The 16,525-nt window shown below is 44.6% G+C and overlaps 1 protein-coding gene across 1 annotated transcript in view; it reads left to right on the top strand.

Annotated features, from left to right (window-relative positions):
- The first annotated feature begins 4,329 nt into the window (after window positions 1-4,329).
- The window catches only part of Asxl2 (ASXL transcriptional regulator 2), a 91,997-nt gene continuing 79,801 nt past the window's right edge, over window positions 4,330-16,525 (top strand). Inside the window, exon 1 of the mRNA XM_070025163.1 lies at window positions 4,330-4,636. Coding sequence (XP_069881264.1) covers window positions 4,580-4,636 — 57 coding nt within the window. The 5' untranslated portion in view covers window positions 4,330-4,579. The remainder of the gene's footprint in view (window positions 4,637-16,525) is intronic.

Here is a 16,525-nt window from a genome sequence, read left to right as displayed (position 1 = left end):
TTTGACAAGTTATGGGAAGATGGTGGTTCTGGCCAAAAGATCCGACTTCCATTTTTTTTTTTTTTTCTGTCAATCCTGGGGCTTAAACTCAGGGCCTGGGCACTGTCCTTCAGCCTCTCTGTGCACAAAGCGAGCACTCTACCACTTGAGCCATAGCACCAATTCTGGTGGTACTGAGGAATTGAACGGAGGGCTTCATGCATGCTAGGCAAGCTCTCTACCACCAAGCCACATTCCCAGCCCTAGACTTCCATTTCTTAAGGCATAGAAAAGCATTGTTGCACTTAGAAGGGCAGAGGAATAGGTAGAAGGTGTGGAAGTATAGTCAGTGAGAATAGGCCATACTTTCAAGAAAAGAGAAAATGGTATGATAGAGTAGCGTGTTAGAATAAAACTTTTATAGCTGGGTGCTGGTGGCTTATGCCAATTAGTTCTAGCTCTATAGGAGGCTGAGATCGGAGGATCATAGTTCAAACCCAACCCAGGCAAGAAAGTCTTTGAGACTTGACTCTTACCTTTAATAAACTACTCAGAAAAAGCTGGAAGTGACACTGTGGCTCGAGTGGTAGAGCGCTAGCTAGAAGATCAGGGACAGCCAGGTGCTGGTGGCTCACACCTGTAATCCTAGCTACTTAGGATGCTGAGATCTGAGGATCAAGGTTCAAAGCCAGCCTGGGCAGGTAAGTCTGTGAGACTCTAATCTCCAATAAACCACCAGAAAACCAAAAGGCACTGTGGCTCAAGTGGTAGAGAGCTAGCCTTGAGCTCAAGAGCTAAGGGACAGCGCCCAGGCCCAGAGTTCAAGCCCCATGACCAAAAAAAAAAAAAAAAAAAGGAAGATCAGGGACAGAGTTCTGACTTCAAGCCCTAAATAAATAAAGACATATATACTGAGGTCTTGAACATGTTTATAAAGGGAGATAGAAAGGAATCACAGCAAAAAAACAAAAAAAAAATGTGGGGAAAAAACAAGACTAGTGGGCTGGGAAGGTGACTCAGTGGTAGAGTGCTTGCCTTGCATGCATGAGGTCCTGGCACCACATAAAGTGGTAGAGTGCTAGCCTTGAGCTAAAGAGCTGAGGGACAGCTTCCAGGCCTAGAGTTCAGGCCCCGCTACCGACAATACAAAACAAAACAAAGACTAGTTAATAGAACAATATTCTAAAGACGGTGAGAAAGGATTAATATATGGTGTGCAGTATACTATGGTAGGCAAGTTTATGGGAAAATCTATCCCTATGCATGAATTGAAAATAGAAACTGCTGTGAAGCTAAGGTTATGTCTAATCAAGAACTATAGAGCATGTCTTAGTGAGCATGGGTAGAGTTTTAAGAAGCTAAAGGGCTGGGAATGTGGCTTACTGGCAGAGTGCTTGCCAAGCATGCACGAGGCCCTAGATTCAATCCCTCAGTATTATATAAATGGAATAATTAATTAAAAAAGAAGCTGGATACAGCATTCTGAAAGGGAAGGCTAGAGTAGGGTCAGAGTAGAAACAGAATACTTAAGGAAATCTAGAATTAGAGATGATAAGAGACATAAATAGGCATAGCAAGTGGAATAGGCAATGGTACAAATATAATTTTATGGTACTAGTAAATAATCTAGATTTGTATGTTAAAAAGAACTGAGTTATCACAATCACTATCCTTGAAATTAATCTGGTGGTGGCTCTTCAAAAGCACAGTAGGAGAATCTGGTTTATAGAGTATGAAAACAAGATGGGAGCCGGGCGCTGGTGGCTCACACCTGTAATCCTAGCTACTCAGGAGGCTGAGATCTGAGGATCGCAGTTCAAAGCCAGCCCTGGCAGGAGAGACCGTGAGACTCCTATCTCCAATAAATCACCAGAAAACCGGAAGTGGCGCTGTAGCTCAAGTGGTAGAGCACTCGCCTTGAGCTGAAGAGCTGAGGGACAAGCGCCCAGGCCCAGAGTTCAAGCCCCACGACCAACAAAAAAAAAAAAAAAGAAACAAGATGGGGTAGAACTCTTAGCACCATGCAACAGCCTAGGCAACAGGTACAGATTGAGCTGAGAGCTAGTGGCTCTTGCATGTAAGCCTAGGTCAGGAAAGTCCGTGAGACTTTTATCTCCAATAAACCACCAGAAAAACCAAGTGGTACAGTGCTTGCCTTGAGCTGAAGAGCTGAGGGACAGCACTAGGCCCAGAGTTCAAGCCCCACAACTGACAAAAAAACAACTACCACCAACAATAATAGGTACAGACTGAGCAGGGTTTTTTTTTTCCTGTTGTTTATGTTTTTGTTTTTTGTCTTGGGGCTTGAATTCAAGGCCTGGGCACTTTCCTGAGCTTCTTTTTATCAAGGGTAGCACTCTTATCACTTGAGCCACAGCACCACTTCTGGAATTTTCTGTTTATATGGTACTGAGGAAGTGAACCCAGGGCTTCATGCATGCTAGGCAAGCACTCTACCACTAAGCCACATTCCCAGCCCAAGCAGGGCTTTTTGAACTGACTTGTAGATACAGGTTTTAAGGTGGCACCTACCATATGTATTATGAACAGTGCTAAGGGTTAATGGAGGAATTTGTAAAAATATGTCCCAATTACTTGCTGATATAGAGATGAGTGATCAATGACTGATGATCTCCCGAACTTCTTTGCTCATTGTAGTAGACTCATGAAAAACTGAAGGATGGGGATGTAGCTCAGTGGCTGAGTACTTACCCAGCATTTATATGCAAAGCTCTGGGTTTGACTCCTAGAAATTAAACCAAAACCAACAAAAATGAGGGAAAAAAAAAAAAAAAGGAAAACTGACAGTGGCGCATGCCTACAAATCCTAGCTACTTGGGAGGCTGACACCTAAGGATCACGGTTCAAAACAAGTCCAGGCAGGAAAGTCTGTGAGACTGTTCTCTATTAACCACCACCACCAAAAAAAAAAAAAGTGGAGCTGTGGCTTAAGTGATAGGGGCAGCACCCATATCCTGAGTGCAAGCCTCAGAACTGGTACCAAAAAAAAGAAAAAAAAATCAAGGTACTTATGAGACCTTTTCTTTAGAAAATACAAAAACAAAAAAACTACATATACAGCACAAAATATTGCCAATTACTGTAAACAGGGAAGAGTGTCCATGAAGTTATGAAAGACATCCATCCATGGAGCTTGTCCATGCTTGGCAAGCTCTGTACTACATAATTACATTCCAGTTCCTATACATTCTTCTTCTTCTTCTTCTTCTTCTTTTGCAGGGGGGAGGGGTGTCCAGTCGTGGGGCCTGAACTCTGGGCCTGGGTGCTGTCCCTCAGCTCTTCAGCTAAGGCTAGCACTCTACCACTTGAGCCACAGCACCACTTTTGGCTTTTTTCTTTTTGCTTATGTGGTGCTGAGGAATCGAACCCAGGGCCTCATGCATGCAAGACAAGCGCTCTACCACTGAGCCACTTTCCCAGCCCCCCCTATACATTCTTCTTAAAAGAAGACAACTTATATAAAGGCATGGACATAGATAATGCAAGGGGAGGGGCCAAATGCTGGCTCTTTCAGAATAATCTAAGTTAGAAACATTACAAATTATGGTTTTTGACCACACACATAGCTAAATCATTCAACAAATATTTAACAGACACCTGACGTATTCAGATGCTGTGCCAGAGACCGAGGTTACCCAGATTAAACAGCAAGAAAAAACGACTTCTATCGCATATGAGACTATTCACACATAAGTAGTTAATAATAAGTGGCCATACAAAAGTCATATAAGTTGGAAAGGCAAACTTTGGGAGGCAAACTCTGAGCTGGCAACTTGACATTTGTTTTCTCCACATCCCATACTATAATTTGGCAAATCACACTGCTGTCTCATCTATATAAGGGGACTACTAAGTAGAATTGCTGCGGATCTTCAAAATGAGCGTACATGAGGAAACACAAGCGCGAGGCCTACTAGAAGTGACAGTTGGCAGCATCACCCCTTGAAGGAACAAGCCGGCTCTTCACCGTCTCCAGATCCGCTCCGAGCTTCGCACGCGGTCACAGCCCACTCGACGAGTGGCTTTTGGAAAGATCAAGTTCCGCTTCCGCAGGGAGGGTTTTTTTTTTTTTTTGCTGTGGGCGTGGCTGCCAGGCAGGCGTCAGACGCAGACTAAAGGAGGCCCATCCTCATGCGCATGCTCCTGAGGCGAGGCGGAGACCGGAAAGAAGGGGGCGGGGCGAAACAACTCCTAGGCCAGCGGGCTCCCTCGCCCTGTGGTCGGGTGCGGGAGAGCGGGAGCGCGCGCGCGTTCGCGTGTCCGGCTCCTTACAGTAGTGACGGCCGCGCGGGAGCGGTCACATGACCTTAGCGGCTGCCTGTACAGTAAGAACCCAATATGGCAGCGGCGGTAGCAGTGGCAACGGCAGCAGGACCGGCCGCCCCATAGACACCCCCTCACGCCCGCGTTCCTTCCCCGCCGCTTCCTCCGCTAGGGTGCTCCTCCGGCCCGACTTCCCCTTTTTCCCACCTTTCCCGGCACCGCGGGAAAAGCAGCGCAGGGCAGAGCAGAGCAGAGCAGACAGGGAGGGCGGCCGGAGCCGGGACACGGGAGCCTCCCAGTCAGTTCAAGACCCGACATGAGGGAAAAGGGCCGTAGGAAGAAGGGCAGGACCTGGGCGGAGGCCGCCAAGACGGTAAGGGGGAGGGGGAAGGCTGGGGGGATTTGGTTCCCCGTCGCCCGCCTGTCGCCGGGGAAGGGAGGTCACTGGCTCCGGCGACCCGGCGGAGGGGCCATGAAACCCAGCGGGAAGGGCGGCGGTTAGGTCGGGACTGCCGTCCCGGTGGGGGGTCGAGGCGCCCGCGGAAGGGGAGGGGGTCGCCGCGGGGCTGCGGCTTCTCCCGGGGTCGGCGACGAGTCCTCCTGGTGTTTTCAAGCTGTGTGTCCGGGTCACGTCTCCGTCGCCCCCACTCCGGCAGCCCCCGCCCCCGGCACGGGAAGTCTGTTGTTGCTTGCACCCTAACCGGTTCTTCTCCCTGGGGCTCCTGGAGAACCCCCATTGGATGCTGGCAGGAGAAGGCTTGTGCGTGCGTTCGCCTCGGAAATAAAGGCGGGGGGGAGCTGGAGCTCGGGAGATTTCACCCGCTACAGCCGACGTGCCGCCTGACCCCGGGCCCCCCGCGTTACTGGCTCCCGGAGCCGACGCGAGGTCACGAGGCTTTTGTTTTTGTTTGCTGTTGGAGCGGAAAGTGCTGGAGGTGTTTAGAAACGAAGTAACAGGTGGGACTTGTAGGATTTTCTCCCCCCCCCCTTTTTTTTTCTGTTTCCGTAGAGACCTAGTCTGAACCAGGCAGCAATGCATGGTGGGACATGTAGTTCAGCCGGCCTTTACTCCTCCCTAGTCCGAAGTGGAGGTGGACTGTAGTCGGCAGATAATTTTTTTCTTCCAATTTTGTTATAAGGATATTTAGATGTAGGTTTTTTTTTTTTTTTAACTCTTGGGCATTAGTGAGAACTTCTGTTGTGCTTTAAGAACAAATACAACAAAAATAAATAAAAATTTCTATATAGAGAAATAAGCCATTACAGCCTGGCACCCATGATTCATGCCTGTAATCCCAGCTACCCAGGAAGCTGAGATCTGAGGATCATGATTCTAAATCAGCTCAGGCAGGAAAGTCCCATCTCCAACCATCAAAAAGCTGTAAGTGGATCTGTGGCTCAAGTAGTTGAGAGATAGCCTTGTGTAGAAAAAGCCTAGGGACAACACCTAGGCCCTGAGTTCAAGACCCAGGACTGGCACAAAATAACCATTAGAAGAAAAGTGAAGCTCTGTTCATCGTTAAAGTTGCAAAGTAACACAAACAGTAATATTTGAAGCCTGGTGCAGGTGGCTCACTCCTGCAATCCTGGCTTACTCAGGAGGCTGGGATCTGAGGATTGTGGTTCAAAGCCATCCTGGGCAGGAAAGCTGTTGAAACGCATCTCTAAATGACAGAAAACTGGAAGTGGCTCTGTGGCTTGAAGTGGTAAGAGTGCTAATCTTGAGCAAAAAAGCTCAGGGACAGCGTCTAGGCCCTGAATTCAAAACCCACGACCGACTCCCCAACAAAAACCCCAAACAAACACAAACCTAGTAATGTATGGTCAACATTGAGCATCCTTGTCAAGGAATGTGTATAGGTCACTTTTTTTTTTTTTTTTTAAAGTGAGGTATTTCTGAATACAAAAGTAGTAAATACGGGGCTGGGAAGGTGACTCAGTGGTAGAGTGCTTGCCTTGCATGCATGAGGCCCTGGGTTAGATTCCTCAGCACCACATAAGCAAAAATAAAAAGCTAGAAGTGGTGCTGTGGCTCAAGTGGTAGAGTGTTAGCCTTGAACTGAAGAGCTGAGGGACAGCGCCCAGGCCCAGAGTTCAGGCCCCATGACCGGACCACCCTCCCCCCCTCCAAAAAAAAAAGTAAATATTCACTGTGGGGAAATTTGGAAAACTATAGAAAAGTCTAAAGAAGAAAGTTAAAGAATATAATAACTGCTTTACCATACCTTAATTCTGTAGCCTGGTTTCCATAAACCTGGATATGTGTATTCATCTGCATTTGTTTTGTAGGTTATGAGATAGAGTTGATGAATCTTCCACTTGTGTTTGTTTTTGTGGAAATTGTGAGAAAGTGAGGAAATAGCACTTTTTAAAGTTTTCATTTAGGGTCTTATCTGCAATTGTGACTGCTTAACTTTGCCACTAACAGATAAAACTCAGCTGTTGGGCTGTAATCCTGGCTACTCAGGAGGTTGAGATGTGCGAATTGTGGTTCAAAGTCAGCCCCAGAAAGACAATTCATGAGACTTACCTCTACTTAACCACTAAAAAGATGGAAGTGGAGCTATGGCTTTGAGGGGAGAAAGCTCAGGGATAGGTGCCTACTCCCTGAGTTCAAGCCCTAGAACTGGCGCTCGCACACACACAACACACACACACACACACACACAATGAATTACAGAAAGAGATTGGTGACACTTTTTTTCTAGTAGTTGTTTTTTGGTTATGGGGCTTGAGCTCAGGGTTTAGGCACTGTCCTTGAGCTCTTTTGCTCAAGGTTAACACTCTACCACTTTGAGCCACACTCCACTTCCAGTTTTCTGGTGGTTAACTGGAGATGAGAGGCTCATGGCGGACTTTTCTGCCTGGCCTGGCTTGGAATGGCGATCTTAAGATCTCAGCCTCCTGAGTAGCTAAAGTTTTAGTCATGAGCTACCAATGCCTGGCTTCTAGTAGTTAAAGTCTTGAAAACACTTTACCTACCCTTTTTGGGGTGATTTTTATAATATATAAAGGCATTAAACTAAATCTGTGTTCAAGAAGTTTCTGTTTGTGGGAGGACTAAACAAAAGTAAATAATATTTTAGACTACAGAATAATGATATTAGAAGATTAGTGATTGGACAAATGAAAGTAACTTTGCTGGGACTGGGAATGTGGCTTAGTGATAGAGTGCTTGCCTAGCATGCATGAAGCCCTGGGTTCGATCCCTCAGTACCACATAAACAGAGAAAGCCACAAGTGACCCTGTGGCTCAAGTGGTAGAATGCTAACTGTAAGCACAGAGAGGCTCAGGGATAGTTCCCAGGCCCTGAGTTTAAGCCCCAAGAGTGGAAGAAAAGAAAAATTAGGAGAGGAACTTGTGCTGCTGACTTATGCATGTAATCCCAACTACTCAGGAAACTGAGATCTGAGGTTGGAGATTTGAAGCCATCACAGGTAGACGTATCGTAGACACTGATCACCAGTTAACGAGCAAAATGCAGGCAGTAGAGGTGTGATTTAAATGGTAGAATGTCAGCCTTAATTAAGCAAAAAGCAAAGAGAGTGTGAATTCAAGCCTTAGTACTGGCAACAGACAAAAAGTTGGGGAGGAATTGGGCATAGTAGTATGTACCTGTAATCTCAGCTGAGGAGAGGCTTAGCAGTAGAGTGCTTGCCTAGCATGCATGAAGTTTTGATTTGATTCCTCAGTACCAAATACACAGAAAAAGCTGGAAGTGGCACTGTGGCTCACTGTTGTAGAGTGCTAGCCTTGAGCAAAAGAAGCTCAGGGACAGTGCCTAGGCCCTGAGTTCAAGCCCCATGACTGGCAAGAAAAAAAAAGTAAAAAATGTATGGTAATCCTGACCAATAACATAGTTATAAATTATTTTATTTATTTTGCCCAAACATAGGTTTGTACTCAGGGTCTTGGGCTTGCTTGGCTTGCTTGTTCTACCATTGGAGCCACACCTCTTTTTGCATTGGTTAAATATGTGTGTGTGGGGGAGGTGGTGGTGGTGGTGGTGGTGGTGGTGGTGGTGGTGGTGGTGGTGGTGGTGGTGGTGGTGGTGGTGGTGGTGGTGGTGGTGGTGGTGGTGGTGGTGGTGGTGGTGGTGGTGGTGGTGGTGGTGGTGGTGGTGGTGGTGGTGGTGATGATACTAGGTGGTACTAGGGCTTAAGTTCAGGGCCTGGTATCCTTTTTGCTTAAGTCTTATACTCAACCACTTGAGCCACAGTTCCACTTCCAACTTTTAATTGGTTAATTTGAAATAAAAGTTTCACCAATTTTTCTTCTTGGGCTAGTTTCTAATTTCAATCCTCAGATCTCAGCTTCCTGAGTACCGAGTATTACAGGTGTGAACCTCGGGCATCTGGTTAGCTATTAATTCTTAGTGATTGCTTGGTATTCCATTGTTTTTGGATGTATTACCATTTTTTTTTTTTTTTTTTTGGGTCCAGTCATGGGCCTGAACTCTGGGCCTGGGTGCTGTCCCTCAGCTCTTCAGCTCAAGGCTAGCGCTCTACCACTTGAGCCACAGCGCCACTTCCGGCTTTTTTCTTTTTGCTTATGTGGTGCTGAGGAACCCAGGGCCTCATGCATGCAAAGCAAGCGCTCCACCACTGAGCCACCTTCCCAGCCCCCGGATGTATTACCATATTAAAAAATTGTCCCTGACTACTTGAGAGGTAGATAAGAGGCTCAGTATGTAGTCCAGGCTGTCTTTGAACTCATAATTCTCCTTCCTTAGCCCTTCAAATATTGGGATTACAGTTTTCTGTCACCATGCCTGGTTAATTCCCCTCACCCCCTTTTATTAATTTTTTTATTTTTTGCAGGTTTTGAGCCTGGGTGCTGTCTCTGAGCTTTTGTGCTCAAGGCTAGTGCTGAGCTACAGCTTCATTTTTTGGTGATTAATTGGAGATTAGAATCTTATCGACTATCCTGCCTGGGCCAGCTTCTAACCAGGATTCTCCTATCTTAGCCTCCTGAATAGCCAAAATTACCAGTGTGAGCCACTGGTGCTCAGCAATTTTTCCCCCTCTTGTAACAAGCTTCACTCACATATTTCTGGGCTTTTTTTGGGGGTGGAGGGTCAGTTCTGGGGTCTGAACTCTGGGCCTGGGCTCTGTCCCTCTGCTCTTCAGCTCAAGGATAGCGCTCTACTTGAGCTACAACGCCACTTCTGACATTTTCTGCTTATGTGTGCTAAGGAATCGAATCCAGGACCTCATGCATGCAAGGCAAGCAGTCTACCATTGAGCCACCTTCCCAGCCCTGGGCATGTTTTATGTATTCATGTATATTGTATATGTATATACATTTGTGTTGAAATAAGGGATAAGAGAGTAAGAAGTTATAAACTTGTACTTGGGATATATCCTTACAAAGCTTTAAAACTTTGAACCAAGTTATAATCTCACCCTAAAGTTAGAAAGTTTCTATTTCTTCACCACTTTTTTCTGTAGTCCAAGTAACAATAATCATGCAGTATCAATAAAGGGATTGCATTTTTTTTGGTTTTGTTTTGTAAGACAGGGTCTGGTCTCCAACTTATGTGCCTTGGATTCATGAATATAGAGATTATAGATGTGTGCCAACATACTTGCCTTTTTTTTCAGCTTGATGCAAATACTGTAAATATTCCATATCTGTGATGGATTTTATCACAGTGACAGATACCTAGAGAAAGTTTAAAATGAGTAAGGGTTTGTTTTGGCTCAAAGTTTCAGAGGTTTCAGTCCAAGGTTGGTTGAATCCATTGCTTTGAGCCTGAGGTAAGGTGAATATTTTGGCAGTGAGAACTGCTTGCAGAGACTACCTTCCTCATAGTAGCCCATAAGCAGAGAGAGACAGTACACACCAGGGACAAATCAGGCCCAGCTTCCTCTTAACATTTTTCCTACTGCCCAATATTATTATTATTTTTTTTTTTTGGGTCCGGTCGTGGGACCTGTACTCTGGGGCTGGGCGCTGTCCCTCAGCTCTTCAGCTCAAGGCTAGCGCTCTACCACTTGAGCCACAGCACTACTTCCGGCTTTATTTTGCTTATGTGGTGCTGAGGAATTGAACCCAGGGCCTCAGTCATGCAAGACAAGCACTTTACCACTGAGCCACCTTCCCAGCCCTGCCCAATATTATTATTGTATTGTTAGTCATCAGTGAATCAGTCCACTAATGAAGTCAGAATACCTGTGATCCAATCACTTCTCAAAAGATTCACCTCTGAACACTTCTATACTGGAAACTAAGTTTTCAACACATAAGCCTTTTGGGAAGATAACCTCATAGCCAAACCTGAATAATACTGTGCTGTCAAATGCTGCAATCACTAGTCACATGTGACTATTAGAACACCTAACTAAATGTAGCTTGTTTAAGGACCTGCATTTTAAATTTTACCTACTTTTTATTATTTGAAGTTTATTTAAGTGTGGCGTTTACTTAAGTGTGGCTAGGAGCCACCATTATTGAACAATGTAGATGTGAGGTAACTTGTGTTTATTGACTATAGGTCTCTTTCCAAACTTGTCTGGTCAGGTCAGTTACTTTTTTTCTCACCCTACTTCCAGGTCTTTTTATGTTACTTTCTAAAGGTATTTAGTAGATAAATGTCACTAGCCCTATGTTTTTCAGATGTTTCCTTGTTTGACTTTGACTTGATATATGATGGTGATGGGTGTGTGTGTGTGTGTGTGTTCGTGTGTGTGTTCGTGTTCTGAGCCTTGAACTCAGCCTGTACTGTCCCTGAGTTGTTTCTTTTTGTTGTTGTTTTTGCCTCAAGTCTAGTGCTCTACCACTGGAGCCACAGCTTCACTTCCAACTCTTTTATTATCACTATTTTTCATTGTTATTATAAAGATGATGTACAAAGGGGTTACAGTTACATAAGTCAGGTAAAGAGTACATTTCTTTTATTTATTTATTTTGTTGGTTGTGGGGCTTGAACTCTGGGCTTGGGCGCTATTTCTCAGCTCTTCAGCTCAAGGCGAGCGCTCTACCACTTGAGCCACAGCACCACTTCTGGTTTTCTAGTGGTTTATTGGAGATTAGTCTCATGGACTTTCCTGCCCCTGCTAGCTTTGAACCGTGATCCTCAGATCTCAGCTTCCTGAGTAGCTAGGATTAAGGTGTGAGCCACCTGGCCAAGAGTACATTTCTTTTTGGACAGTGTTACCCCTTCTTTTGTTCGCTTCCATTTTTCTCCTCCCAACCCCACCCACAAAATTGTATAGTTCATTTTCCACATAGTGTCTAGTGAGTCAGCATTTGCTGACCCTTTGTCCCTAAATTTTTGTGCAGCTTTTTTCTTTTTTTTTTTTTAATTTTTTATTTATTTTTTATTGTGAAAATACTGTACAGAGGAGTTACAATTAGATGGGCAAGATAATGAGTACATTGATCTTATCAAGCTTTTTTTTTTTTTTTTAACAGTTAATTGGAGATGAGAATCTTACAAACTCTTCCTCCTCAGGATTGGGATTCTCATATCTTGAGCCATCCTTGCCTGGTCTGTTTTCACTGTGTGTGTGTGTGTGTGCGCGCGCGCGCGTGCGTGCGTGCGTGTGTGTGTGTGTGTGTGTGTGTGTGTGTGTGTGTGTGTGTGTGTGTCCTGGGCTCTGTCCTTGTGTGTTTTTTTCAACCAGTCCTGGGGGTTGAACTCAGGGCCTGGGCTCTGTTCTTGAGCTATTTGTGCCCAAGGCTAGTGTTCTACCACTTGAGCCATAGTGTTACTTCTGACTTTTTCTGAGTGGTTTATTGGAGATAAGAGTCTCATAGACTTTCCTGCCTGGGCTGACTTTGAACTGAGATCCTCAGATCTCAGCCTCCTGCGTAGTTATGTTTACAGGTGTGAGCCACCCGTGCCTAGCTCCCTGAGCTTTTGCGCTCAAGGTTAGTGTTCTATCACTTGAGGCACAGTGTCACTTCCAGCTTCTTGGTGATTAATTGGAGATAAGCATTTCATGTACTTTTCTGGCTGGGCTGGCTTTGAATCTCAGTCCTCAAATCTTGGCCTTCTGAGTAGCTAGGTTTACAGGTGTGTTCCATTGGTGCCTGACTGTTTCAACTTTTTTTTTTTTTCTTGGTGCTAATCTTGGAGCTTGAACTCAGGGCCTGTGTATTATCCCTGAGCTTTTTCTGCTCGTCTACCACTTGAGCCACAGCTCCACTACAAGCTTTTATTTATTTACTTATTTATTTTTGTGATTAATTTTTCAGTCTCATAAACTTTCTTCCCCGGGCTGGCTTTTGAACCACAATCCTCATATTTCAGCCTCCTTAGTAACTAGAATTACAGGCATGAGCTACTGGCACTTGGCCTGTTTTTACTTTCAAGTGAGCATAATTTGAATAAAGCTGGCCAAGAAAGGTCAGGATATTTGCCTCCAGGATATTTTCTTTTGGTCATGGTTTCACTATGTAGTCCAGTCATTGAACTCAGGGTCCTCCTTCCTTAGCCTTCTCAGTGCTGAGATGTGTGCTACCACAACTAGCTGCTGCTGCTGCTGCTGCTCCTGCTGCTGCTGCTGCTGCTGCTGTTGCTGCTGTTGCTGTTGTTTCTTTTCTGTTTTGGGGGGTGGGGAGGGGTTAGTCCTGGTGTTTGAAGTTAAGGGCCTCACATTTGCAAGGCTGGTGTGATAGTGCTGAGCCGGTTTCTCCATTGCTTTTTCCTCTGGTTATTTTTAGAATCAAATCTCCCTACCTGGAAATGAGTGTGTCTGAGTTGAGATCTGTTAACTTATAGGCTACAGTTATCTCTGGGGTCTCAGGATGCCACCATGTCCAGCTTCTTTCCGTAGGGAAGGAGTTGCAGACTTTTTTGCCCAGCGTGTTCTAGTGTCACTTCCTTCCAACTCAGCCTCCCACATCATTTAGGATGACAGGTGCACACTACTGTGTTCAGCTATGGGTTGAGAAAAGAGTCTTTTGAACTTTTCCACATAGGCTGGCCTCAAATTGAGATTCTCCTGTTCTTAGCCTCCCAAAGTAGCTGGGATTACAGGTGTGAGCCATGGGATTACAGGTGTGAGCCATGAGTATCTGGCTATTTGGACTTTGGGGAAATGTCTGTTAATTCTGACTTTTCTTGACAGAATTTAAATCATTAGTAAATACATGTGAACTTGGTTCTGGGCATCAGAGGACACTGTAAGGACACTGTAAGACTTATTAGTTGTAGTGTTTTATGAATTAGTTGGTTCATCTTTTAGCAAAAGTTATGTTGTACTCAATTGAAAATAATTTTGCTACTAGAGTCATTGGAGTTCACCGTTTGGGATGGCTCCCATCATCTTGAATCCTTAACTCACTGGTGTTTGAATTATTTAGTAGTTGATTTAGCCATATTCAATTTCAAATTGTCAGTGCTGCTAGTCACTTATTTTTCTTTCCTTTTTTTTTTTTTGGCTGGTACTAAGCTCTGAATCGAAATTGCTAGGCAGGCTCTATCTCTAAGATGTATCTCTAGCTCTCCTTTTTACTTAAAATAATTTTTTGAGACAGTCTTGTTATGTAGCTCAAACTAGCCAGTAACTTGTTATATAGACCTGGGTAGCCCCAACCTTTGTTTGGAGTGCTAAGATTACAGGTGTGCACTACCATGTTGGCTTAGTAGTTATTTCTAAGTAACAACACAAGATTTTAAATGTGTTACTATTTTTTTTTTTTTTTTTTGTCGGTCGTGGGGCTTGAACTCTGGGCCTGGGCGTTGTCCCTCAGCTCTTCAGCTCAAGGTGAGCGCTCTACCACTTGAGCTACAGCGCCACTTCCGGTTTTCTGGTGGTTTATTGGAGATAGGAGTCTCACAGTCTTTCTTGCCCGGGCTGGCTTTGAACCGTGATCCTCAGATCTCAGCCTCCTGAGTAGCTAGGATTACAGGCGTGAGCCACCAGCGCCCGGCTTAAATGTGTTACTATTGATATACTACTTGCCTCTCTGATTTGAGAGGTTCTGATAAATTGTGTAGATTTACAATGGATGTAACCATGAAATTATTTTAATTACAGAGGTGATTTAAAAAGAAGTTATTAAAAAAAAGGAGTTATAGTTAGCTGGGCATCTGTAGTGCATGTATGTAATCCTAGATGCTCAGGAGGCTGATGTCTGAGGATCGACATTCAAAGCCAGCCCGGGCAGGAAAGTCTGTGAGATTCTTATCTGCAATTAACTACCAGAAAACTGGATGTGGTGCTGTGGCTCAAGTGGTAAAGTACTTGCCTTGAGCTGGGCCTTGCCCAGGCCCAGAGTTCAAGCCTCAAGACTGACTCCCTCCCCCCCCCCCAAAAAAAAAAAAAAAAAGTAGTTATAGTTACAGAAATCAGGTAAAGAGTACATTTCTTTCTTTCTTTCTTTTTTTTTTTTTGGGTCCGGTTGTGGGGCCTGAACTCTGGGCCTGGGTGCTGTCCCTCAGCTCTTCAGCTCAAGGCTAGTGCTCTACCACTTAAGCGACAGTGCCACTTCCGGCTTTTTTCTTTTTGCTTATGTGGTGCTGAGGAATCAAACCCAGGGCCTCTGGCATGCAAGGCAAGCACTCTACCACTGAGCCACCCTCCCAGCCCATAAGAGTACATTTCTTTTTGGACAGTTGTCACCCCTTTCCTCACTCTCTCTTAGATTTTCCCTCCTGTTTCTACCCACAACTTGTGTGGTTCATTTTCAGCATACTGTCTAATGAGTACCACTGTTGTATTTGTTCATACTATGTCCCTCTATTTCATTGCACTCCTTTGCCCTTCCAAAGACAGATAAATGAATATATAAGACCAAAAGAAAAGAAAACAAAAACAGCAACAAAGGAAAACCTCTGGAGCTTTCTCATCCATATATGTCTTGTGTGCTTTTGTTAAAAGGAACAGATTACAAGATAAATAGAAAAGTACTTTAAGTACTTTTTTTTTCTTTTTTGGGTGGCACTGTAGTTTGAACTGGCCTTTTTTTTTTTTTTGCTGGCTTTTTTTTTTCCCAGTCCTGGGGCTTGAACTCAGGGGCCTGGGCACTGTCCCTGGGCTGATTTTGCTCAAGCTAGCATTCTACTACTTGAGCCACAGCGCCACTTCTGGCTTTTTCTGTTTATGTGGTACTAAGGAATTGAACCCAGGTTTTCTTTTTTTTGGGGGGGGGGTCCAGTCGTGGTGCCTGAACTCTAGGGCTGTCCCTCAGCTCTTCAGCTCAAGGCTAGCGCTCTACCACTTGAGCCACAGCGCCACTTCTGGCTTTTTTCTTTTTGCTTGTGTGGTGCTGAGGAATTCAACCCAGGGCCTCAGGCATGCAAGGCAAGCGCTCTACCACTGAGCCACCTTCCCAGCCCTGAACCCAGGTTTTCATACATGCTAAGCAAGCATTCTACCACTAAGCCACATTCCCAGCCTGGCCTCTTTCTTTTAAAAAATTTGCTTTATTGTTATTTTGCTTTATTGTTATATATAGTAGAGTTATATTTACATATGTCAGGCAATAAATACATTTTCTTTTGTTCTATGTGATCTGTTTCTCACTCAGTCTCTTCTATTCCCTCCATCCTATCTCCACTCATGAGTTGCATAGTTTACTTTCGTCCAATGTCCAGTGTGCTCCACTGCTGCACTTTTTCACCCTTTTTCCTTGGGTTCTATATACTCCCCATACTCTCCCACAGATATGCATGTGAATATACTGTCTATAAGGTAAAGAATACAGAGTCATCAGAAAAAGAAAAAAACAAAAAAAAAGGAGGTGCTTGGGTATTGCATCATTGTGATGCTCTTGTAAGACTATCCTCTTTTGGTCTCACTGTATCTAGAATCCTATGTAATTTGTCATGTCCTAGTGGGTTTTACATCTAACTTATGCATATCAAGGAGAACATGGCTCTACGGCACCACTTCCAGTTTTTGAGTGGTTAATTGTAAATAAAAGTCTCACAGGAACTTTTCTGTCGGGCCCAGCTTTGAACTATAATCCTCACATCTCAGCCTCCTGAGTAAGTAGGGTTACAGGCAGGAGCACTGGTGCCCTGTCTTATGTTTAGGTTTTTGAGGAATCTCCACGCTGCTTTCCAGAGTGGTTATACTAGTTTACATTCCCACCAGCAGTGCAGTAGGGTTCCTTTTCCCCCTACTTCTCTGCCCACATTTGTTGTTGTTGGAATTCAATTGTTGGCCAATCTAACCAGACAGAATAAGATGGAATCTCAGGGTTGTTTCGATTTATGTTTCCTTTATGGCCAGAGATGATGAGCATTTCCTCATGTGTTTCTTTGCCATTCTTCTTCTGAGAAGTCTGACTGTTTTTCCAGTTTAG

Source organism: Dipodomys merriami, unplaced genomic scaffold, assembly GCF_024711535.1.
Source record: "Dipodomys merriami isolate MVZ:Mamm:240054 unplaced genomic scaffold, mDipMer1.0.p SCAF_17, whole genome shotgun sequence".
Lineage (NCBI taxonomy): Eukaryota > Metazoa > Chordata > Mammalia > Rodentia > Heteromyidae > Dipodomys > Dipodomys merriami.
The sequence above is the reverse complement of the archived record's forward strand: the minus strand, read 5'-3'. Positions and strand labels throughout refer to the sequence as shown.